Below are 24501 nucleotides of genomic sequence, written 5' to 3'. Positions count from 1 at the left end.
TCAGCATGACAATGATCCCAAACACACCGCCCGGGCAACGAAGGAGTGGCTTCGTAAGAAGCATTTCAAGGTCCTGGAGTGGCCTAGCCAGTCTCCAGATCTCAACCCCATAGAAAATCTTTGGAGGGAGTTGAAAGTCTGTGTTGCCCAGCGACAGCCCCAAAACATCACTGCTCTAGAGGAGATCTGCATGGAGGAATGGGCCAAAATACCAGCAACAGTGTGTGAAAACCTTGTGAAGACTTACAGAAAACGTTTGACCTGTGTCATTGGCAACAAAGGGTATATAACAAAGTATTGAGAAACTTTTGTTATTGACCAAATACTTATTTTCCACCATAATTTGCAAATAAATTTTAAAAAAAAAATTCTCATTTTGTCTGTCATAGTTGACGTGTACCTATGATGAAAATTACAGGCCTCTCTCATCTTTTTAAGTGGGAGAACTTGCACAATTGGTGGCTGACTAAATACTTTTTTCCCCCACTGTATACTGTATGAGAGAAAGTGTTATGATTGACTTAGCTCATTCACCTGCTCTGGTACTAAGAGCACACGTTCTTGTTGCATCAGTGAGAAATATCTCACTAGCTCAATGTGTCAACCATCTGTCAATTTTAGGATATCATTCATTTTTATTTGAAAAGAGCCCTACTTGGTGTTTAACCTCTTAAGGATCTAACCCTTTTTTTCAATTTTCGCCTAAAATGACATACCCAAATCTATCTGCCTGTAGCTCAGGACCTGAAGCAAGGATATGCATATTCTTGATACCATTTGAAAGGAAACACTTTGAATTTTGTGGAAATGTGAAATTAATGTAGGAGAATATAACACATTAGATCTGGTAAAAGGTAATACAAACAAAAAAACATGCATTTTCTATTATTATTTTTGTTCAATCATCTTTGAAATGCAAGAGAAAGGCCACAATATAATATTGCAGTTTAAGCGCAATTTAGATTTTGGTCACTAGATGGCAGCAGTGTGTGTGCAAAGTTTCAGATTGATCCAGCGAAGCATTGCAATACTGGACTATTTTGTATCAAGTCTGCCCAAATGTGCCGAATTGGTCAATTGATACATTTTCAAGTACATAACTATAGAGAACATACAAAAATGATATGGTAATACAAAATGTAAGTTTACACACTCCCAGGAATGTCATACATGATGGATCATTAGCTTATACACTAACTTTCACACATCTAGATGGCCGGCGGGGTGGGTGTGGAGCCAGAGACAGCAGGTGTTCAAACTGTAGAACCCAGTTCCTACATTTCAATATAAAAATTGATTTTATCAAACAAAACTATGCTACATTTTATCTCTGGGACCCTTAGGATGACAAATCAGAGCAAGATTACTGAATGTAAGTACATTATTTACCTTCAGAGATGAATGTATCAAACCAGTTGTCGTGATAAGTTTTGTTGTTGTGCACTTGCCTCAAACAATAGCATGGTATTTTTTCACTGTAAAAGCTACTGTCAATTGGACAGTGCAGTTAGATTAACAAGAATTTAAGCTTTCTGCCCATATAAGACATTTTGCTGTTACTTACAACAGTCATGCTAATCACATTAGCGCACATTAGCTCAACCGTCCCGTATATGGGACACCGATCCCGTAGAGGTTAAAGGGAGCCAGTGACACCCAGTGGACAGAGGTACCTGCATCTACTGATTACCTCATGAAGAAAAGTACAATGAGCAAGATAGCGCATGCACCATGGATGTGACCTTATGATTTAGCTTTAAAAGTCTTCAACAAACTGATATGAAATCAGTAAAAAGACAAGAAATGTGTATGTAGAAAATGTATTAAAAACACGTCATATCTATAAAATCTTTACAATTGTTTTTATTCATAACCATTTTTGACAAACATAGGTCCTTAATTGAGAAACTCGTAGATCAGCAAAGCGGGAATCATAACCATATATCTTCTTATACTTTTGAAGGCACCTTAGATGTACAGACTTTGACGAGTCCGTTGAAGTATTCTTCCAGGATGCCCTCCACCTCCTCCTCTTTGTAATCTTGCACCTGGAAAAGGGACCCATCAACTGCCCCTCTGATCATGGCAGACAGTGCTGGACATGGGTAGAGAAGCCATATCATACAAGGTCAGTAGGTTAAAAAGACTGGAATATAGTATGAAAAATGTATGCACTCACTAACTGTAAGTCGCTCTGGATAAGAGTGTCTGCTAAATGACAAATGTAAATGTAAATGTAATCAAATCAACATCAAGTTGTGACTGTCTAAAATGTGTGATTGTTTAAATGTTTACAGCTTGCTGTGATATTTATTATAGAATTCAATTACACGGGCCTCCCGAGTGGCGCAGCGGTCTAAGGCGTCACTATAGACCCGGGTTCGATCCCAGGCTGTGTCGCAGCCGGCCGCGACCGGGAGACCCATGAGGCGGCGCACAATTGGCCCAGCGTCGTCCAGGTTAGGGGAGGGTTTGGCCAGCCGGGATGTCCTTGTCCCATCGAGCTCCAGCGACTCCTTGTGGCGGGCGCATGCACGCTGACTTCGGTCGCCAGCTGAACGGTGTTTCCTCCGACACATTGGTGCGGCTGGCTTCCGGGTTAAGCGAGCGGTGTGTCAAGAAGAAGTGCAGCTTGGCGGGGTTGTGTTTCGGAGGACGCATGGCTCTCACCCTTCCGTACGGGAGTTGCAGCGATGGGACAAGACTCTAACTACCAATTGGATATCACGAAAAAGGGGTAAAAAAAAGTTTTATTATGATAATTATTATTATGATAATTTTTCTCAAAGTCAAACTGTAATCTTACATTTTCCAGAGGAGGGCCGGAAAAGACAGAGGATCTTCTTGTGCATGTCCATTGCCCTTCCCAGCTCATATCCAACTCCAAGAGAGGGCTGTGTCACTTCAGCTATTATCACTGACATAAGAGAAGAGTAATGTTTAGCTTGAAACAATGTGTAGTAGCAAACACTATTAACTTGTCTTGCAACATGGGTATAGATTAGTAACTTTCAGCAATGGGTAACTTTTTAGCAAGAACAAGAGCTAATATGTAAGTACTGTAGGAGTAGCACTATACACTTGCAACTGAATGATAGAGCCAAACTTTGCTATTCTGAAATAAATACTATTCTTTCAATTAATACTGACAGAGTAGATGCACATATAATAAACAAGACAACAGACATTGAAATATTTTCATCCTAGGCAAACTCGTCCCAACTCTTCCTCACCATCAGACATCTCAAGCCATTCCATATCTCGGTCATGGATAAACTTTTCTCCATCCTGCACAGCATCCTCGCCTAGGACAGTCAATGTGCAAGGTTCAAGCAAATGTTGACAAGTTCATGACCACCACAGCACACATTCTAGTCACAATGCAAGAAATGAGTTTTTAAAAACTTAACAGTCCAGCAAACGACAAGCAAGTTGAGATCAGACTGGTAGCCAACTGTACAAATTCTTACAGGGAAATAAAGAACAGATCTGTCAGACACTGTACTGTCTGTGCTAAAGAATGTGGCTCACCTTTTTCTGACAGATCACAGTGACTCACGTGCTCCGTCAGAACTTCTCCATATTTCTGTAGTTTCTGCACAATTTTCTGATAAATAACCACATCCTGTCTTCCTCCACGAATACTGCCACAGAAGTAAATATGCATAGCTTTCTTTTAGCTAGCTAACTAATAGGCGTCTGAAAACGTTTTGATTAAGGCGAGTGAAATGATGCCTCAAAAATCCAGTGTCCACTAGATAACATAGCCACAAAGTCAACCAAATTTATATCGTAAAAATTAGTTTTTTTTGTTGTTGCTTTTTTGTCTTAATTTGAGGTTAGGGCACAAGGTTAGCAATGTGGTTACGGTTTGGGTTACAGTCAGGGTTCGTTTTAAAATCCCATTTTAAGAAGATACATTATAGTAATGGGCGGGGTTTATAACTTTGTGGCTATGGTAACTAGTGACGACCCGAAGTGTGTGATTTGCTGCAGTAAGCGCATGCATCGTGTCCTCTCGCCTTTTGGCGCCAGCATGTATATGCCACGTGATGACGTCAAATCCGCCTTGATTTCCGTTTCCTTGACATACAGAAACGTCGACAGTAGCTTGGTGGGCCAAAACATTTAGAAAAATATATTTAACTTTCAAGGTTAGTGAAATTAGATGTTATTATTACACACACAGATGTATATATTCAAAGGGTTTATAATACTATCAACTCATGCATGGGGTGTGTCCCTCATCGGGCAGTCGGTATCGACATCCTTTGCTAGCTAGTCGGTTAGCTAAATTGCTAACGTTAGCTATCTAAGTGACGTAAAAAAGCTATCGTCGTTTGCTTGCAGGCTAGCTAAAACGGTCTTATTTTGCTGTTAGAGAACAGCAGGTAGATGGAGATAGACTAATCTAAACTATATATAAGTATGTGTCCATGTTCGTGCATTATTCGATTCGAGTCAATATAGCTAGCTAACGTTACCTCGCTAGAAAATCATAACATTTTATTCGTCACATTCTAAGTAAACAACACAGGTGTATACTAACAGTGTGAAATGCTTAACGTTACTTACGGGCCAAATCAACAATGCAGAGAGAAAGAAAATAGAGAAGTAATAACGAAAATAATAAATACACAATGAGTAACGATAACTTTGTTTTTTTGTACCGACAACTTGGCTATATACACGGGGTACCAGAACCGAGTCGATGTGCCGTGTTACGAGGTAATAGTTAGATATGTACATATAACTAGGAATAAAGTGACCTGGCAACAGTATAGATAAACAGTAGCAGCAGCGTATGTGACGAGTAAAAGGGTCAATGCAGATAGTTAAATAGTTAACCAAACAGCTACTCGGACTAACTATGGCTTGGGGATAGAAACCGTTCAGGGTCCTGTTGGTTCCAGACTTGGTGCATCGGTACCGCCGTGTGGTAGCAGAGAGAACAGTCTATGACTTGGGTGTTACAAACTTTAATACAAGCCAAACGTCCCTAGTTCCATAATGAACATCCATTGCAAAATTATAAGCCACAGGCAGACCGCAAGCACTGTATATCACTGCTGTGTTGAAATGCCATTTCAACCCCTCAATAACACACTCTCCCCCAGCCAGGGCTTGTGCCTGAGTCCGGCGTCTGTGAATGGAAGTGGAGATAGCGTTCGAGATGGGTCCTGAGAGAATCTTACCAAACTCTGAGGAGGAGCTGGGTCAGGAGCGGCCGTCGGATGGTGGAGTGGGCGGGGAGTGGAGTGGAGAGGACATGGAGGAGGACGAGGGCGGTGTGGGAGACGAGGAGGAGGATGATGGAGGTTACTATTACCAACCACTAAACCAGGACCCTGATGGACTAAATGCTGCACCCGGGGACCAGCCTGAGGATATGCCCCCAGTAGCAGAGCAACTGCAAGAAGTCCAGGAGAGAATAGAGGTATCTAACCCTATATTCTGAATATGATCTGTGCAGTATTTCATTCAGTGTCATGTGTTTATCATTTGGACAAAAGTCTGTAAAATGTCAGTTGTCATATTGCTTGTCGAGACATTGATAAAACGTATTTGATTTCTCCACAGTCAATGGGCTTACATCTTCCCCAGCCCCCTCCCTCAGACAGTGATGAGGAGGAGCCAGAAGGCGCCGCTGCCCAGCGCAGCGCAGCCTCCATCCCCATGGATGAAGGTGAGGATCCAGCCTTGCTTAGTTCATCCACAGTACCCGAACATACGGGGGATACTCATACAGCCTTAGGACTGACCATAACTATTACTACTCCTTTATGGTGTTGCTCAGAATGACTTAGGATCATTAAGTCTCCATGTAATGCTCACTCTCAATGTAATACTTTGTACTGATGTCCACTCCTCTCCTAAAGACCACGTGGAGCTGGTGAAGAGGACCATGGCAGCAGTGGCCCTGCCCTCTCTGGCTATCCCGACCTGGGCTCAGGAGATCTCTGACGACCAGTGGAAGGATATGGTCCAGCAGACGCTCCAGACTCGCCAAAGCTCAGAAGGCCTGATGCTAGAGCGCAAATAAGACTGAATTGCCTCCTTCTCACAGTCTGTCTTTAACTGTGCCATGCATTTCACCATCACACTTACCCCAGGGGAGTCTGAGCTAAGGTCCTCTGAGCGGGTCATGAGTCCTAGGTGTCTCAATTCTTAAGATTTGAGAGAAATTGTGAAAACCCATCTGTCCAATTCCTATTAGATTAGGATATCTCTCCTGAATATGTGTTTGAAAGGAGCCTCTGGGTACTCACTACTTCTAACCTAGAGGGCGGCAGGTAGCCTAGCAGTTAAGAGCGTTGGGCCAGTAACTGAAATGTCGCTGGTTCGAACCCCCGAGCCAACTAGGTGAAAAATCTGTCAATGTGCTCTTGAGCAAGGCACTTAACCCTAATTGCTCCTGTAAGTCGCCCTGGATAAGAGCGTCTGCAAAATGACTAAAATGTAAACATTTAACCTGGTGTTTGTCATTTGTAAAGTTTAATGTGAACGAGGTCATGCAAACTCTTACTGCTTCTGCTCTGGAAGGAAGAACTTGAATCAGTGTATTGGAGTTTTATGTATAATGAGGCTAAATTGTAATGACAGGTAAAGCCAATTGGCCTTGAGAACAGAAATACCCCACCCTAAGCTTTCTGAAACGTTCCAGTGTACAGTCAAACCACCTTTTCCAACACCAGATCGCCTTTGTTTTGTGTTTTTAATGTGATTGTTATTTTTGGGTGGTGATTACCATATTGCAATACTATTTAGTCAGTCTTTGTTGAGCATAATATATCTACATGTATATGGGCATCCATAAGAAATGAACAATGAAAATGTCCCTGTCTCGTAACATGAAATCTGCAGAGGTTCATCAGCTAGTTCAGTGTTAATTTCCTGGGGACCCAAAGGGGTGCACATTTTAGTTTTTGCCCTGGCTCTAGACACCTGATTCCACTTATCAAACGTTTCTGATTAATGGAATCAGGTGTGTTGTGTTGGGGCAAAAACACAAATGTGCACCCCTTTGGGTCCCCAGGACCCTAGAAACACTAAGCTACTGTAGTTCAATTGATGATGGATATTGACTTGTGTGTGAGGGCAACATATTTCCAAACTCAATGGATGTCAAACATGTCCACTTTATTTTTTGACTTTCTTTTCTGTACATACATGATCTGTACAAAATATGATTTTCATACTATGTAATGCTCTAACTAATTAAAGTACAACATATGTACATATGACCTGGAAAGCAGTTTAAGATTAGTGTCAGAACTGGACAGAGGGGAGGCATGAGACCCTTTGTTTCAAAATGTCCTCTTCAGTTTGTGTGGCTGCTGGACAAACTAAGCACAGTTCCATGTCATCACTCGACACCCAGCAATGGCATGTAGTGTACAGTAACAATGCTACCTCTTAGCGAGTCTGGAATGTCTCAACAGCTACCTTTTGGAAGCATGGTCAATAGGAATGCATGTGCCTTGTTCAGTCAGGTAAGAGAACAGTAACATTCATTCTATTAGGAATAACTCATATTTTGAATTATATAGCGACATATAATATACTGTGTTTAAATAGATTCATATAAATGTCTCATGCACAGGCATGGGTTTTAGGAACAGACAAGATTTGGCAAATCCCATCTGAGCCGATTAGATTTGTTCCACCCAGGGTTAGTGTAGAGGTAATCGCTACTGTGATAACTGAGCACAGTACTTTCTCAAGATAAGTATTTTTACGTGTAAGGATACACGGATTTACATTTAAAGAAATTCAGATTATATAATAAACAGCTCCAGATAGTTTGGATTAAGACTACTCTGACATTATTGCTGTAACGTCATGTTCGGGGAGGAAACATTGGCAGCCAACCTTTCACTAAGCATGGGTGAGATGACGAGTCACTTTGCCCAGCAGCCATAGAAGGAGTTATTCCCCACGGTTGGAGTGATTTACAGAAAGCTCAATCAATAGATGAGACTTTACAAAGAAATTATGACATCGTACAGCAAGTGGAAAGAAACAAAAGAGGGATGAGTAAGGGGGGTGCAACCCTAAGCAATATACGTTACAATATACCGTAACACAAATATTTGCAACAGTAACCGCAGGCTTTCCTTTTCCCCACATAATTATTGTGCCTGATTAGCGGAGCAAGTATATTTTTTCCATCTGTAGATAGTACTTTAAGGAGGATTGTTTTGCGCACTTCCATACACAATTCTACACAATTGAAGTGCATGAGTTTTTTTCTTAAACCAAAAAAATATTGCTTAGGTGCTTGAAAGAAACAATAGAACGCAATCTAGGCCAGAGACCTATTGAATCAAGCCGGTTTGGAGGAAGAGAAAAGGGAATAGGATATTTTGTAGAGATTCCCTACACTTGAACTGAAATAACCCTTACCTTTCTGCAATGAGGCCGACTCAACAGAGGAGCATTTTCAAGAAACATACACTGAATAAAAATGCAACGTGTAAAGTGTTGGTCCCATGTTTCATGAGCTGAAATAAAAGACCCCAGAAATGTTTCATTAACACAAAAAGCTTATTTACCTCAAATTTTGTCCACAAATTTGTTTACATCTCTGTTAGTGAGCATTTCTCCTTTGCCAATATAATATATCCACCTGACAGGTGTGGCATATCAAGAAGCTGATTAAACTGCAAGACCATTACGCAGGTTCACCTTGTGCTGGGGACAATAAAAGGGCACTCTAAAATGTGCAGTTTTGTCACACAACAATGCCACATATGTCTCAAGTTTTAAGGTAGGGTGCAATTGGCGGCATGCTGACAGCAGGAATGTTCACCAGAGCTGTTGCCAGAGAATTTAATGTTCATTTCTCTACCATAAACTGCCTCCAACGTCATTTTAGAGAATTTGGCAGTATGTCCAACCAGCCTCACAACCGCAGACCAAGGGTATGTAGTCGTGTGGGTGAGCGGTTTGCTGATGTCGACGTTGTGAACAGAGTGCCCCATGGTGGCGGTGGGGTTACGGTATGGGCAGGTATAAGCTATGGACAATGAACACAATTGCATTTTATCGATGGCAATTTGAATGCAGAGATACTGTGAATAGATCCTGAGGCCCATTATCGTGCCATTCATCTGCAGCCATCACCTCAAGTTACAGCATGATTATGCACAGCCCCACCCATGTCGCAAGGATTTGTACACAATTCCTGGAAGCTGAAAATGTCCCAGTTCTTCCATGGCCTGCATACTCACCAGACATGTCACCCATTGAGCATGTTTGGGATGCTTTCGATCGAGGTGTACGACAGGGTTTTCCAGTTCCCGCCAATATCGAGCAACTTCGCACAGCCATTGAAGAGGAGTGGGACAACATTCCACAGTCCACAACCAACAGCCTGATCAACTCTATCGGAAGGAGATGTCTCACGCTGCATGACGCAAATGGTGGTCACACCAGATACTGACTGGTTTTCTGATCCACGCCCCTACCTTTTTTAAAGGTATCTGTGACCAACAGATGCATATCTGTATTCCCAGTCATATGAAATCCATAGATTATGGCCTAATGAATTTATTTCAATTGACTGATTTCCTTATATGAACTGTAATTCAGTAAAATCTTTGAAATTGTTGCATTTTGCGTTTATATTTTTGTCCAGTATAAATCCACAAAAAAAGAAAGGCAAGAAGAGGGCTACAGAGGAATAATTAAAGAGGCAGAGGCGACGTTAGCCATTGGGCCAGAAACATTAATAAACACATTAACATGAATTTGACGGAAGGAATGGATGAGTTGGGATAACAATCATGGCAGTCAAGAGTCTGTAGACAGAGCAAGAAGGTTATCTTAAAGAAAACGGAGAAAAGGATGGACTCATTCTGCACCCGCTTATGGTTGCTTTTCCTAAAGACAAACCTCTTGTGGACAATATTACCCTGACATTCTATCTAATGGAATTATTTTTGAAGGTTTCTTTTTGACACAGTGACATGATTCGTTTTTGATCTACACCTCTAATTATAAAAAATACAAGAAACATTTTCAACGGGAGTTCTATTACAACTATTACAAGTTGAGACATTTGTCAACTCATTCTCTTGTATGGACAATTGCTAATATATCATGGTTTTGTATCTTTAAGTGCTTTTCAGTAGACCGGCTAGGAATTAACATATGAAAAGCCATATCAGTTTTGTGAACTACAAAAAGCTGTCAAAAACAGACCAAAACAAAAACACAATCCTACACTTATTAATGTGAGCAGCTGGGTCTGAACTATAGTAAGTGATAGTTTTTTCATTGATTCTGACATAAACCAATCATCAGGGTTACAATCATGTTATTAGCATATGACTAACCAACAGGGAATGTAATTCAACAGACGCTGTAAGGCCATGATTTTAGGATGCAAAGAGGTGATGAAGATACAACTACAGTACTAAAACGTGAGCAAAACAGTGTCATTGAAGAGACTGACATACAGTAAATAATTAAATAAAGATAAAGTCAGCCACCTTGATTCCTAGTGCTCTCTCACTTCATTTAATTGCCTTGCCTAAGTTGTAGTGCTGAGCGATTAGTGCTTTTTGAGGTCGGTTCGGTTATTAAAAATTAATCATGGTTTTCGATTTCGGTTTCGATTACTTTTTTAAACATTAAATGCACTGTGCATTATGTGGGTTGTTGTGCTGAGCGATTAACCGACATTTTGTTTTTTTCTCCGGTTATTAAACAACTAATTGACCGACGTCAGTTCAATTACCGTTTTTTTGTGAGCCCAACGTGCGGTTTCTCTAGTGGGAAATCAAATAATTCACGAGAGAAATCAAGTCAAGAACTATGTGGGACGCTGGGATGAAGGGAGTTGTAGTTTTCCTTAAGCAAATATTCAACCTAGTTCATTTCCCGGCTCGGACAGAGACGGATCAGAGAGGAAGAGGCGGAACGAAAGGTTTCACTGTCGCCAAAATCAGTCCAAAATAAGCCCAATGCGATTCTATTGGCTTATTTTGGACCTAAGCTTGTCGCCTGCCTTCCCGCCTTTGTGACAATGACATTGTTAGGGCGGCGACATGAGCATCTCCTCATTATACAGATCTCTGGACAGATACACTTTTACGGATACACCTTTAAGCCTGCTACGTTAGGTTAGATACACAGACATTTACATTACATTTAAGTCATTTAGCAGACGCTCTTATCCAGAGCGACTTACAGGTAGTGAGTGCATACATTATTATTTTTTAAAATATTTTTTCATACTGGCCCCCCGTGGGATTGCAAACGCCATGCTCTACCAACTGAGCTACATCCCTGCCGGCCATTCCCTCCCATACCCTGGACCAATTGTGCGCCGCCCCATGGGTCTCCCAGTCGCGGCCGGCTACGACAGAGCCTGGATTCGAACCAGGATCTCTAGTGGCACATGTAGCACTGCGATGCAGTGCCTTAGACCACTGCGCCACTCGGGAGACGAGACCGCATGAGAGAGGAATGTACACAACACAATGATGAGAGGGACAGAGACAGTTAGTGAAAGTATGCCTTATCTACTTTGAAGAACTAGTTAAAAAAATATTTTGCCAGACAGTATTTTGCAGGCTAGCTGGATAGGATGACTAAAGACAGTACAGTATGGGGTGCACATAGATAACGTTAGAAGGCCTGGCTGGCTGACTGCTACTGCCTGAGCAGAGATGAGATGATGACTTTAAGGAATGAAAAATAATAAAGTCATCAAATAAAAACGGAAGTCTTTTATTATTTCATAGTAATTTCCTATTTTCTATTGATGTCTACCCAATGTGGACTTGACAGAGACAATGGAATATTTTCAATGTTTTGGCAATTGAATGTTTGGAATTTCCATTAAAAAGCTCCAAAATCATTGCAATGTCATTATTTCATAATGCATTTAATGTTTAAAGAAATACTCGAAACTGAAATCGAAAACTGTGATTATTTTTTAATAATCGAACCGAACTGACCTCAAAAAGCACTAATTCTCAGCACTAGTTGTTTGAATGCTATAACACAGAATAAAACAATTAATAAAAGTCCCATGATGGTAATGACTGCCCAGTGCTGCTTATCACTTATTAACCATAATTTATTCACATTACTTTAATAAAATATTTCAGTTGTGTATATTACATTTGTTTTATTTGATTACTTTATTATTTCATTCCAAGTCATCATCTCATCTCTATAGAGCTGCTGCCTATGCTGTCTGACAAAATCACTATTTTAATAGTTCTTCAAAGTAAATAAGGCATACTTTTATGACTGCTGAATACCAAGTAGTTCTTCAAAGTAAATAAGGCATACTTTTATGACTGCTGAATACCAACTAGTTCTTCAAAGTAAATAAGGCATACTTTTATGACTGCTGAATACCAACTAACAATTACTTAGATCATGTATTTTCAGGTACCTCATGAAGCAACTGCTCTCTTTCCCTCTCGATCGTGCATTCTTCTGTATATTCCATCCCTATCCATGTCCATGTCTGCCCCACACAGACCGGACAAGTAGGCGCGCAATTAATTATGGTCATTGTAGTTAATTACCACATTTTCCGCGCTAAACTATGTAGAATATTGGCCTGTTGGAAACTACAACTCCCTACTATATCGCACAGTTTGGGCTTGATCTGATTTCTCTAGAGAAACTGTGCATTGAGCTCACAAAAAAATTAAATAAATAAAATGGAATTCAAATAATTGAACCAATGTCGGTCAATTAGTTATTAAAAAAACGAAAAACAACCTACATTTTGGATAATAGCTCAGCACTACTAAGTTGTCTTGTAAGCATTGTGTCCCAGATTTGGCTTCCCCAACATTTACTATGTTCCCTGGGCATGACCTGACAGCTAGGGGTTTTTACAGAGCAGAACCACTACTTCCACTAGACTTCCAGCTAGACTAGAGCATGGCCCCATTATCCACCAAACCATACATATAACCCACACCCTCTCACGCCAGACAAGCTAGCAAGCTCGCAAGAGAATCACTCACAATCTACTGCCCTCTATAGGTAATGCTGGGTTCCGAAAGGAAACAAAGAAACATGCTTCACGGATGTTTACACTTAATACTACTGTTGTGTTATTGTTGTCCTCGTGCAACCTAATGATCGGCCCACTGTAGTCAAGTATGTGTGAGTATTTTTGTGCAAGCTGGAACAATTGTAGGTCTGTATGTTCCTATGTGTGCGCATAGGAGTATGTGTGTTCTTGTCCGTCTCTGTGATGGCCCTGTTTTTTTCTGCAGATGGGGATCTCCGGCAGAGATGGAGGAGTGGAGGAGAAGAGGGGGCGTAAAGCAGGTGACTGTTTGGATGCGACATAGAGGGAGGGAGGAGTGCCACTGCTCCCTGGTCAGAGGGCCTCCTCGTTGGCCGTCAGGTACTCCTCCGCTCTCTTGTGCTGCTCCAGGGCTTTTATAGTGTACACGTCCTGCGGCAGCTCCGACTTCCGCCGGATCATCACCTTGTCTTTCTTGATGTCCTTCATCCCCTATAGAACAAAGTGTTCAAGACCATATCCAATACAGTAATGAAATGTCTCGAATGGACAGACGTGGTCTGGTGAATTCAGAAACTGACATGAGTTGGTTGAGGCATACGTTTAAACTTTAAAAACATAGAAAGATGAAAATAATAAATAAAGAAGAAGAAATAAACGTGAAACAGCAACAAAACAGTTTAGTTTTTTTCTTGATTCATTGATTAGTTGGTAGGTGTATTTATACTAGGCTGGAAAGACAGCCTGCAGGTGGTACGGGTGGTGTGAGTACATACCTGTGATTCAATAAATGAAGGCCTTGATGATTCATTGATTAGTAGGTGTGTTAGTAAGTGACTAGCCTAGAACAACAGCTTGCAGGTGGGCGTATGTAGGCTAGACAGAGCAGTGTACCTGGGAGTGTGCTGGTAGTTGTACCTGTGTGGCCTCTGTCTCGACAGTCTTCTTCAGCAGCTGAATGTCCTCAGCAGTGGGCGTCTCCGTCTCCATGGAGTACAAGGGCACCCCTCCCGGACTCTCATTGTACATCATGTACTGGAAGATTACAGACAGACACAAATTAGTTGTATCTGGTCTGGATATGGCCTGTGAAATACACCCACGAATGTACTAAGAGCAACATCAGACAGCCCCATTGAATTCAGTAAGAAAAGAGGCAGACCTCTTCTTGTGGGTGGAGACCAGGTCGGAGGTTGGTAACCTGCAGAGAAAGTAGAAAAGTTACATCGTGGCTACATTCACTGAAGCACAATTCCTCTTAATTAAAACTTCAGCTATTTGTGCCTGAGCGCTTGGAGCTGGGAATCAGTCATGAGAGATGATCAACGGTGATAATTAGATGTGTCTGGAACAAAAGGACTTTATAAAGTCTAATTAATTACAGCATGACCCTGTTTAAAACCCAAAGATCCCTGCATACACCTCTTACTGTGCAGACAATTTCACACACAACCATAGCAACATAATTGCTGAGGACTGAGGAGTTTTTCTCCCTTTTGGTTGCTTCTGGCGACAATGATATTAGGGAATGTACAGGTAGGTAACTAACAAAATAAATTGCAGTGTCTCATTTCCTGAGCCTACTCCCTGGAATAGCGTGATGTGAATGTTCCATAATGCATGGGGATAGGGTAGTGGTGTTTTTGACATCCTGCAGTAGAGATCACCTGTGGGTTATGCTTGGCCAGCTCCTCTATCTTGTGCCAGACCTCCTCACGCTCCTTCAGCTTGCACTTCTCTCTGAAAACACATCAGCGACATAAACAATGGAGTTGGAGCCAACCAGGAAATCAGCTGGTTTGGCATTTGACTGTGCTTTGAGGGAGAGGATCAATAGTTCCAGAAGGGAATAAAGGAAGGTGCTGATTTACTAGAGGACCATGCAGATGTCCTCTCTGAGCATGCCCAGTGAACTCACTTCTGTTTCTCGGCCTTGTACTGCTGGGTGCAGTCATCAAACAGCTTCTGGTTCATCTCCATGAAGAGCTTCAGGGCGTTGTAGATCAGCCCATGGATTGTCCTGAAGAGAGGAAGGGCATTTAACACAATGTAATAAAGTGCCTTGCAAAAGTATTCATCCCCTTTGGCATTTTTCCTATTTTGTTGCATTACAACCTGTAATTTAAATGGATTTCATGTAATATGTAATGGACATACACAAAATAGTCCAAATTGGTGAAAAATAACTTGTTTCAAAAAATTCGGAAAAGTGGTGCGTGCATATGTATTCACCCCCTTTGCTATGAAGCCCCTAAATAAGATCTGGTGCAAACAATTACCTTCAGAAGTCACATAATTAGTTAAATAAAGTCCACCTTTGTGCAATCTAAGTGTCACATGATCGGTCACCTGATCTCAGTATATATACACCTGTTCTGAAAGGCCCCAAAGTCTGCAACACCACTAAGCAAGGGGCACCACCAAGCAAGCGGCACCATGAAGACCAAGGAGCTCTCCAGGGACAAAGTTGTGGAGAAGTACAGATCAGGGTTGGGTTATAAAAAAATATTTGAAACTTTGAACATCCCACGGAGCACCATTAAATCCATTATTAAAAAAATGGAAAGAATATGGCACCACAACAAACCTGCCAAGAGAGGGCCGCCCACCAAAACTCACAGACCAGGCAAGGAGGGCATTAATCAGAGAGGCAACAAAGAGACCAAAGATAACCATGAAGGAGCTGCAAAGCTCCACAGCGGAGATTGTATCTGTCCATAGGACCACTTTAAGCCGTACACTCCACAGATCTGGGCTTTACGGAAGAGTGGCCAGAAAAAAAGCCATTGCTTGAAGAAAGAAATAAGCAAACACATTTGGTGTTCGCCAAAAGCCATGTGGGAGACTCCCCAAACATTTGGAAGAAGGTACTCTGGTCAGATGAGACTAAATTTGAGCTTTTTGGCCATCAAGGAAAATGCTATGTCTGGTGCAAACCCAACACCCCGAGAACACATTTACATTTACGTAATTTAGCAGACGCTCTTATCCAGAGCGACTTACAGGAGCAATTAGGGTTAAGTGCCTTGCTCAAGGGCACATCGACAGATTTTTCACTTAGTCGGCTCGGGGATTAGAACCAGCAACCTTTCGGTTACTGGCACAACGCTCTTAACCACTAAGCTACCTGCCGCCCCAACCATCATGTTTTTCATCAGCAGGGACTGGGAAACTGGTCAGAATTGAAGGAATGATGGATGGCGCTAAATACAGGGAAATTCTTGAAGGTAACTTGTTTCAGTCTTCCAGAGATTTGAGACTGGGACGGAGGTTCACCTTCCAGCAGGACAATGACCCTAAGCATTCTGCTAAAGCAACACGAGTGGTTTAAGGGGAAACATTTAAATGTCTTGGAATGGCCTAGTCAAAGCCCAGACCTCAATCCAATAGAGAATCTGTGGTATGACTTAAAGACTGCTGTACACCAGCAGAACCCTTCCAACTTGAAGGAGCTGGAGCAGTTTTGCCTTGAAGAATGGGCATAAATCCCAATCTCTAGATGTGCCAAGCTTATAGAGACATACCCCAAGAGACTTGCAGCTATAATTGCTGAAAAAGGTGGCTCTACAAAGTATTGACTTTGGGGGGGTGAATACTACCTCCCGAGTGGCGCAGTGGTCTAAGGCACTGCATCGCAGTGCTAGCTGTGCCACTAGAGATCCTGGTTCGAAACCAGGCTCTGTCGTAGCCGGCCGCGACCGGGAGACCCATGGCGCGGCGCACAATTTGTCCAGGGTAGGGGAGGGAATGGCCAGCAGGGATGTACCTCAGTTGGTAGAGCATGGCGTTTGCAACGCCAGGGTTGTGGGTTCGATTCCCACGGGGGGCCAGTATGAAAAATAAAACAATTAAGTGTAAGTTGCTCTGGATAAGAGCATCTGCTAAATGACTAAAATGTAAATGTAGTTATGCACGCTCAAGTTTTCAGTTTTTTTGTCTTATTTCTTGTTTGTTTCACAAGAGAAAATATTTTGCATCTTCAAAGTGGTAGGCATGTTGTGTAAATCAAATGATACAAACAACAAAATAGGAAAAATGCCAAGGGGGGTGAATACTTTAGCAAGCCACTGTATGTGGTTAACATACAATTAAATCATTGAAATGTATATTTCAGAGAGTACATCAAATGTTTTATGGATTATATTCAAAAGGATCCAGCACCCCATTTTTAGGGGGAGAAAAGTATTTCTGCACTATGCAAATAGTATGTTCTTCCATTACAACAATTAATAGATTTTTCTCTCAAATGTGAACCCAGGGTTCTAATTGTCAGGCTTGTTTTGGATGCACGTAAGTTCAGCAGGAGCATTGATATTTTAATTGACTTGGCTGCAGGGGTCGTACTTGTTCCAGTGGCTTTTGGAGTTCTTGTAGAGAGCAGGGAACATGATGGGGAGGATCTTGGCTGCATTGTCGCTGATCAGGCTCATAATGTACTCATTGTTCCAGTAGTACAGCGCCCTCTCTGCCACCTTGAGAGCACAACACAGGAGGCAATCAGAAACAATCCACCCCTTGTCATCTACCAAAGCAGTCTTCTTCTATTGTGGGTATTGTATAGTTCCTGTGCTAGTTCATCACTCGGTTGATGACAGAATATCGCACTCGATTCTAATACGAATTACTTTCAATTGATATGACAAGTTATTTTTCCTTCCCGAAGGCAATTTTATTTTCTGTTATGTTTGGGGCAGTGAAGCAGAATGAGTAAACACAGCAGTGAGTGAGCATGAGGCAGGCGTAGTGTACCTGGAAATGTGGACTGGACACACACTTGGCCAGCTGTCTGAACAGCGGCTCCATGATCTTGACGAACTCAGAGGGCTCAATGACGTCCAGGATCTCCTCAAGCTCGTTGAGGAACATCACCTCTTTGGGGCTGTGGGTCTTAGGCCAGAACTTCAGCAGGCCCATGATCACCTGGGGGTCAAATCATTAACACAAAATTAACATTCAACGCCCACAACAGCAAAAATCCAGCAAAAGAAAAAAATCTGTATGTTTTTGCACCTCCATTTTTTTCCCTGAACATTTTCATAATCCATTGGATAATTTGTAGTTTCACTTATATTTTAGCTAGTCTGGATAAAAAAGATATATCTGACCATTAATCAATTGTATAATTGCGTGATATGATTGCATTTTGCAACCCCGCTCCCCCGTCGCACCAAGATTAGTGGTTTTGACCACTAAAGTTTTGCTTCACTACACACTGCTTTGATTGGTGCAGCTAGAAACCACAAGTGTCTATCCTATAATGAAAAGGCACCTGCGAAAAAGTATTACTTTTTTATCTATTTTGTTGTGCTGTTGTTACATTTGTATTGGTGTAATGCAATGCGCTCAGGGTGTTGATATCATTTGCGGCGTGCATCGTGAGCAAAGTAATTTTAGCCTATCAAACTCACCGGTTCAGTTAGACTGCTGTCCTTTTCCAAGAACTGCACAACGCAATATGCCAGCTGTGGAGAGATAAAGAGAGAGACACGTGGTATGAGTAGGAGCATATCAGCAGGAGCTTAAATGAGAGGCCCGCCTGACCCTCACGCTGCGTGAGGGGGCTTTCATAGCACTATGATACCTGAGGGTGGTAGACGCTGAGTGACTTCACTTTGTGAAGCGGCAGCAGCACTCGGATCAGGAACATTTTGTGCTCCTCTTTCAATGGCAGGGCAAAGCCATTGATTATGCTGGGGATAAGGGACAAGGGAAGATTTGTTTTAGATGAATGGTAAAAAAATATTGTAAAAGAGATTGTGTTGAGGGGATAGTACACTGTGCAGTGTGCACTCACCTTCCTAAAATTTCTAAGAGCTCTGCGATTCCATTGTGATGCTCCGTTTCATATATAAACCTGCAGTATGAGACCAGACCAAGGTCAACTATCGATTACATGGCACAGATAACAGATATACTGACAAATCTTTTTACATACATCAATCACAACCTCAACATTTGAAAACCTTGCAGTTTTTCTTTGTTGTGGTTACATATTTATTCTCCCAAGAACAGACAGACTCACTCAATCACACTCTGTGAATAGATTTCAAGGGCGAGAGATGTAGCTGCTTGCAAGACAGACACATAGAAATAGAATAACTAGAACGGGCATCTCCCCAATCAAGTCAGCGTCCTGTGTTAGGTGGACCGGCAGCCACATTGAGTGTACCTGTAATTCTATTTCTATGGACAGACATAACTGGTGTAAAAGCCATTTCTCACCTGTAGAATATGTTGTTGATCTGTCTGCGGATGTAGGCCCGGAGGCCCAGGAACTTGCCGTAGATCCTATGGAGGATGGTCTTCAGGAAGTCCCGCTCCCTGGGGTCTTCACTGTCAAACAGCTCCAGGAGCTGTGGGGAGGGAGGGGGCGAGGGGAGGGCGAGGGGAGGGGAGGGGGGGGCAGGCATAGGTATTCAAGAAACTAACACTATTTAATACAATAGATACAATGGGACACTTGCAATTGTAGAAGCAAAACATTATTCAATCAGGCAAAGGTAGAAAATATACTATTCGTCAGGCAAACACTCCATTCACTGATACACAAACATGTTCCTGAACATATAGCACACAGTATCAAGTGGTGCGGTGAAAACAAAATTCGATTGCCATGAGATTTGATAGCGGCTGGGTTTTGCCATAACATAATACAAGGCCATGTGTGTTTGGAGCCCAAGCCAGCACTCAGAAAGTGACTAGGCTGACTCAAGTCGTTTAAATATTCATTCCCATCAGCAGTGGATGGGAAGCATCATGTGGTCAGATGGAGCAGAGTGATCCCTGCTAATTCCCTCTCAGCTCTCATGTCATCTCTACTGTGTGGGAGGGAGACGGAAGCTGGCCATGGTATGAGTGTGTACGTGAACACACGTACACACACACACAGGATAATTCCCAACTGCCCGGGCGCCAGGATATTACACATACTGCCAATTAAATATTTCAACAGCTCAGAAGTTACAGGGAGTGCAGTTTGTGTTTTGTTGGAGGAGGAGAGGGATACTTACAGACAGTACAAACTTTTGGTCAATGTATTTTTTAGCGACGTTAGGCTGGAAATCAGGGGACTCCAGGAATCGTAAGAAGAATTCATACACCAGCTGGAGAGAAGAACAATAGGACATTGAGATAAAAGGTTGGTATGATTTGAGGCTGAAAGTACTGAAGCTGAAAAAAACAACTCTAGCCTAATTCCTAAATGTAAGTTTAAGAAAACATTAACGCGTACACTCACATGCGCACGCACACACACACATTACCTGTAGGTGTGGCCAGGCAGCCTCTAATGTGGGCTCGTCCTCCTCTGGGTCAAACTCAGCCCCTGTGGGGTTGGAGGATGGTGGTAGGGTCCTGAACAAGTTGATTGAAAACTGAACAGGGCAGAGGAGAGATGTCAATCAACATGGCAACAATCAACAATGCTAAAGCTACCATCCGATTGTAAATGTTAGGAAAACACAGCACAACCCATCTGATAATCTAATACCACACAAAAGGAATGACTTTCATAAGATCAGAGCACAAATCATTTGACAAATAGGTGGTGTTGAGAGAGGACCCCAGTGTGTCCTGGCCTCCTCTGCCTACCACTGAGAAAGGCCCTGGTAAGGGCTGTTTATAAGATAACCCTGCTAACTCTGTTTAAAGACTGTTTAGGTTAGCCCTGCTAACACTGCCACTGGGAGAGCTGCAGTTGACGTAACGCAACGCTTTCCAGCACCTGCTTCTTGTCTCGGTCTGAAACTGCCGCAGCACAGAGCCCCTCTGGCACTGAGGAGAGAGAGAGGCTGGAAATAGCCTGCCTGGCTCCACAGCTCTATCGCCCAACCTCAGCCTCATTACAGAACACTGGGAGAGGGAGAGACAACAGCAGAAAGAGAGGCGGTAGTTGTGAAAGAGTGACATTGATGGACAGCGGGGAAGCGAAAGATATACAGTAGGATGGGGAGAGAGAGAAAGGAGGGGAGAGGGAGAGAGAAAGGGAGAAAGTAGGAGAAAGAGAGGAAGAAGGGGAACGATATACAGAGGGGGAGATCCACATGAGGCCAGTGTTGTTGTGCATGGCCAACAATTCAGAGATGCTCAAAGGAAGAGCAGACGTATGGGCCATAATTTGTGATGGATAATTGCTCAACATTTCCCAGTGCACACTTATTACTCGTTGAGCATGATGCTCAAATTTGTCACAAGCGGAGAGGGAGAGAATGCCCCGGGGGGAGGAGAGAGGGAGGGAGTACCTCAGAGGGGAGGAGAGAGGGAGAGTACGACATGGGGGAGGAGGGACAGAATTCCCCAGGGGGGAGGAGAGAGGGAGAGAGTACTTCAGAGGGGAGGAGGGAGGGAGATAATACCCCAGGGGGGAGGAGAAAGGGAGAATACGACAGGGGGAGGAGAGAGGGAGAGAGTACCTTTAGAGGGGAGGAGAGAGGGAGATAATACCCCAGGGGGGAGGAGAGAGGTGGAAGAGAGAGTCAGATAATAGCCCAGGGGGGAAGAGAGAGGGAGAGACTTAAAGGCTTCCAGGGGGATTTGGCTCGATCTGACTTTTCACCAAAATAAATAATGAACTTTGGGAGCTCCTCAAGGGTTTGATGCTGATTCCCTCCCCCTACTGTGCTGGGTGGAATCCTGAGCGAGGCCAAGCCAAAGTCATTATTGAACACAGAGTCAGGATGTGGCATACTGAGGCGACGGGGGCCTTGATAGCATGTTTAAATCCACAACCTTCCCCTGAACATGTGATTAAATATAGGCCCAAACCTTCCACACTTTGTCAGGATTTATGTACAGTGTGTCCATGTTTGTGTGTATGTGTGTGTCTCTTTTTACCATGATGACACCCTCTGGGTAGATGGACTCGGTGACCACATCGCGGTTGTGCGTGATGTACTCCACCATCTCATTCAGACCGGCACGCTTCACCTCCTTGTACTTCAGGTCGCTCAGAGGATCCATGACAAAGTCAAAGAGCACGCAGCACTGCCGCAGCTTCTGCACAAACAGCTCCTCCCGGTCAATAAGGGGCGCATCTGAGGAGGAGAGAGGAAGGGAAGGCAGGGGGTAAGATCAATGATATGCTGTATGTCTAGATCAGGGCTCTCCAACCCAACACATCTGCTACGCTGACCCTAAACACTGGGGCCCCTCAGGGGTGCGTGCTTAGTCACCTCCTGTACTCCCTGTTCACCCACGACTGCATGGCCAAGCACGACTCCAACACCATCATTAAGTTTGCTGACGACGCAACAGTGGTAGGCCTGATCACCGACAACAATGAGACAGCCTATAGGGAGGAGGTCAGAGACCTGGCAGTGTGGTGCCAGGACAACAACCTCTCCCTCAATGTGAGCAAGACAAAGGAGCTGATTGTGGACTATAGGAAAAGGAGGGCCGAACAGGCCCCCATTAACATCGATGGGGCTGAAGTGGAGCGGGTCGAGAGTTTCAAGTTCCTTGGTGTCCACATCACCAACAAACTATCATGGTCCAAACACACCAAGACAGTTGTGAAGAGGGCACAACAACACCTTTTCCCCCTCAGGAGACTGAAAAGATTTCGCATGGGTCCCCAGATCCTCAAAAGGTTATACAGCTGCACCATCGAGTGTATCCTGACCGGTTGCATCACAGTCTGGTATGACAACTGCTCGGCATCTGACCGTAAGGCGCTACAGAGGGTAGTGCGTACGGCCCAGCACAGGGGCCAAGCTTCCTGACATCCAGGACCTATATACTAGACGATGTCAGAGGACGGCCCAAAAAAGTCATAGACTGTTCTCTCTGCTACCACACGGCAAACAGTACCGGAGCGCCAAGTCTAGGTCCATAAGGGCTCCTTAACAGCTTCTACCCCCAAGCAATAAGACTGCTGAACAATTAACCGAATGGCCCCCCCTCCCCGCTTTGTTTTTACAGTGCTGCTACTCGCTGTTTTTATCTATGCAGTCCCTTTACAAATTACCTCGACTAACCTGTACCCCCGTACATTGACTCGGTACAGGTACCCACTTTATATAGCCTCATTATTGTTATGTAATTTTCTTGTGTTACTTTAAAAAATATATACATATATACAGTGAGGGAAAAAAGTATTTGATCCCCTGCTGATTTTGTACGTTTGCCCACTGACAAAGACATGGTCAGTCTATAATTTTAATGGTAGGTTTATTTGAACAGTGAGAGACAGAATAACAAAAAAAAAATCCAATCCATGTCAAAACTGTTATTAATTGATTTGCATTTTCATGAGGGAAATAAGTATTTGACCCCCTCTCAATCAGAAAGATTTCTGGCTCCCAGGAGTCTTTTATACAGGTAACGAGCTGAGATTAGGAGCACACTCTTAAAGGGAGTGCTCCTAATCTCAGTTTGTTACCTATATAAAAGACACCTGTCCACAGAAGCAATCAATCAATCAGATTCCAAACTCTCCACCATGGCCAAGACCAAAGAGCTCTCCAAGGATGTCAGGGACAAGATTGTAGACCTACACAAGGCTGGAATGGGCTACAAGACCATCGCCAAGCAGCTTGGTGAGAAGGTGACAACAGTTGGTGCGATTATTCGCAAATGGAAGAAACACAAAATAACTGTCAATCTCCCTCGGCCTGGGGCTCCATGCAAGATCTCACCTTGTGGAGTTGCAATGATCATGAGAACAGTGAGGAATCAGCCCAGAACTACACGGGAGGATCTTGTCAATGATCTCAAGGCAGCTGGGACCAGTCACCAAGAAAACAATTGGTAACACACTACGCCGCTCAAGAAAGCACATATACAGGCCCGTCTGAAGTTTGCCAATGAACATCTGAATGATTCAGAGGAGAACTGGGTGAAAGTGTTGTGGTCAGATGAGACCAAACTCGAGCTCTTTGGCATCAACTCAACTCGCCGTGTTTGGAGGAGGAGGAATGCTGCCTATGACCCCAAGAACTCCATCCCCACCATCAAACATGGAGGTGGAAATATTATGCTTTGGGGGTGTTTTTCTGCTAAGGGGACAGGACAACTTCACCGCATCAAAGGGACGATGGACGGGGCCATGTACCGTCAAATCTTGGGTCTCAGCCAGGGCATTGAAAATGGGTAGTGGATGGGTATTCCAGCATGACAATGACCCAAAACACACGGCCAAGGCAACAAAGGAGTGGCTCAAGAAGAAGCACATTAAGGTCCTGGAGTGGCCTAGCCAGTCTCCAGACCGTAATCCCATAGAACATCTGTGGAGGGAGCTGAAGGTTCGAGTTGCCAAACGTCAGGCTCGAAACCTTAATGACTTGGAGAAGATCTGCAAAGAGGAGTGGGACAAAATCCCTCCTGAGATGTTTGCAAACCTGATGGCCAACTACAAGAAACATCTGACCTCTGTGATTACCAACAAGGGTTTTGCCACCAAGTACTAAATCATGTTTTGCAGAGGGGTCAAATACTTGTTTCCCTCATTAAAATGCAAATCAATTTATAACATTTTTGACATGCATTTTTCTGGA

General features: G+C 43.2%; 3 protein-coding genes across 5 annotated transcripts in view; 1 reads left to right on the top strand and 2 right to left on the bottom strand.

Moving 5' to 3' along the window:
* Positions 1 to 1873: 1873 nt before the first annotated feature.
* dnph1 (2'-deoxynucleoside 5'-phosphate N-hydrolase 1) lies at positions 1874 to 3851 on the bottom strand. The gene is made up of 4 exons (XM_084153236.1): positions 3532 to 3851; positions 3234 to 3305; positions 2807 to 2917; positions 1874 to 2095 (listed from the first exon to the last, which is right to left on the bottom strand). Exons 1-4 carry the CDS (start codon positions 3665 to 3667, stop codon positions 1950 to 1952), a joined length of 465 nt encoding a protein of 154 aa, XP_084009362.1. The 5' UTR covers positions 3668 to 3851; the 3' UTR covers positions 1874 to 1949.
* Positions 3852 to 4071: 220 nt separating this feature from the next.
* Positions 4072 to 7244, top strand: LOC311110902 (male-enhanced antigen 1-like). Of its 2 annotated transcripts, none has more exons than XM_084153530.1 (4): positions 4072 to 4154; positions 5118 to 5437; positions 5581 to 5686; positions 5880 to 7244. In XM_084153530.1, the coding sequence occupies exons 2-4, from the start codon at positions 5150 to 5152 to the stop codon at positions 6041 to 6043; spliced, it is 558 nt and encodes a 185-aa protein (XP_084009656.1). In that variant the 5' UTR covers positions 4072 to 4154; positions 5118 to 5149; the 3' UTR covers positions 6044 to 7244. The 2 variants fall into 2 exon arrangements, with proteins under 2 accessions (XP_084009656.1, XP_084009655.1); XM_084153529.1 differs by having other exon boundaries at positions 4083 to 4154; positions 5122 to 5437.
* A 6008-nt stretch (positions 7245 to 13252) lies between these two features.
* Positions 13253 to 24501, bottom strand: part of LOC311110901 (serine/threonine-protein phosphatase 2A 56 kDa regulatory subunit delta isoform-like) — a 50432-nt gene continuing 39183 nt past the window's right edge. Inside the window, exons 4-17 of one of the 2 annotated variants that reach the window (XM_084153528.1) lie at positions 21842 to 22041; positions 20272 to 20382; positions 20020 to 20112; positions 19232 to 19362; positions 18804 to 18863; positions 18591 to 18699; positions 18418 to 18471; positions 17759 to 17929; positions 17354 to 17481; positions 14928 to 15029; positions 14677 to 14749; positions 14172 to 14210; positions 13928 to 14044; positions 13253 to 13501 (exon numbers count right to left, since the gene is read on the bottom strand). In XM_084153528.1, coding sequence (XP_084009654.1) covers positions 13364 to 13501; positions 13928 to 14044; positions 14172 to 14210; positions 14677 to 14749; positions 14928 to 15029; positions 17354 to 17481; positions 17759 to 17929; positions 18418 to 18471; positions 18591 to 18699; positions 18804 to 18863; positions 19232 to 19362; positions 20020 to 20112; positions 20272 to 20382; positions 21842 to 22041 — 1526 coding nt within the window. In that variant the 3' untranslated portion in view covers positions 13253 to 13363. Of the gene's footprint in view, positions 13502 to 13903; positions 14045 to 14171; positions 14211 to 14676; positions 14750 to 14927; positions 15030 to 17353; positions 17482 to 17758; positions 17930 to 18417; positions 18472 to 18590; positions 18700 to 18803; positions 18864 to 19231; positions 19363 to 20019; positions 20113 to 20271; positions 20383 to 21841; positions 22042 to 24501 lie in introns of both variants that reach the window. The other variant, XM_084153527.1, reaches the window with a different exon arrangement.

The sequence above is a fragment of the Coregonus lavaretus genome (assembly GCF_964263955.1).
Source record: "Coregonus lavaretus genome assembly, chromosome: 36".
In the NCBI taxonomy this organism is placed as follows: Eukaryota; Metazoa; Chordata; class Actinopteri; order Salmoniformes; family Salmonidae; genus Coregonus; species Coregonus lavaretus.
The sequence above is the reverse complement of the archived record's forward strand: the minus strand, read 5'-3'. Positions and strand labels throughout refer to the sequence as shown.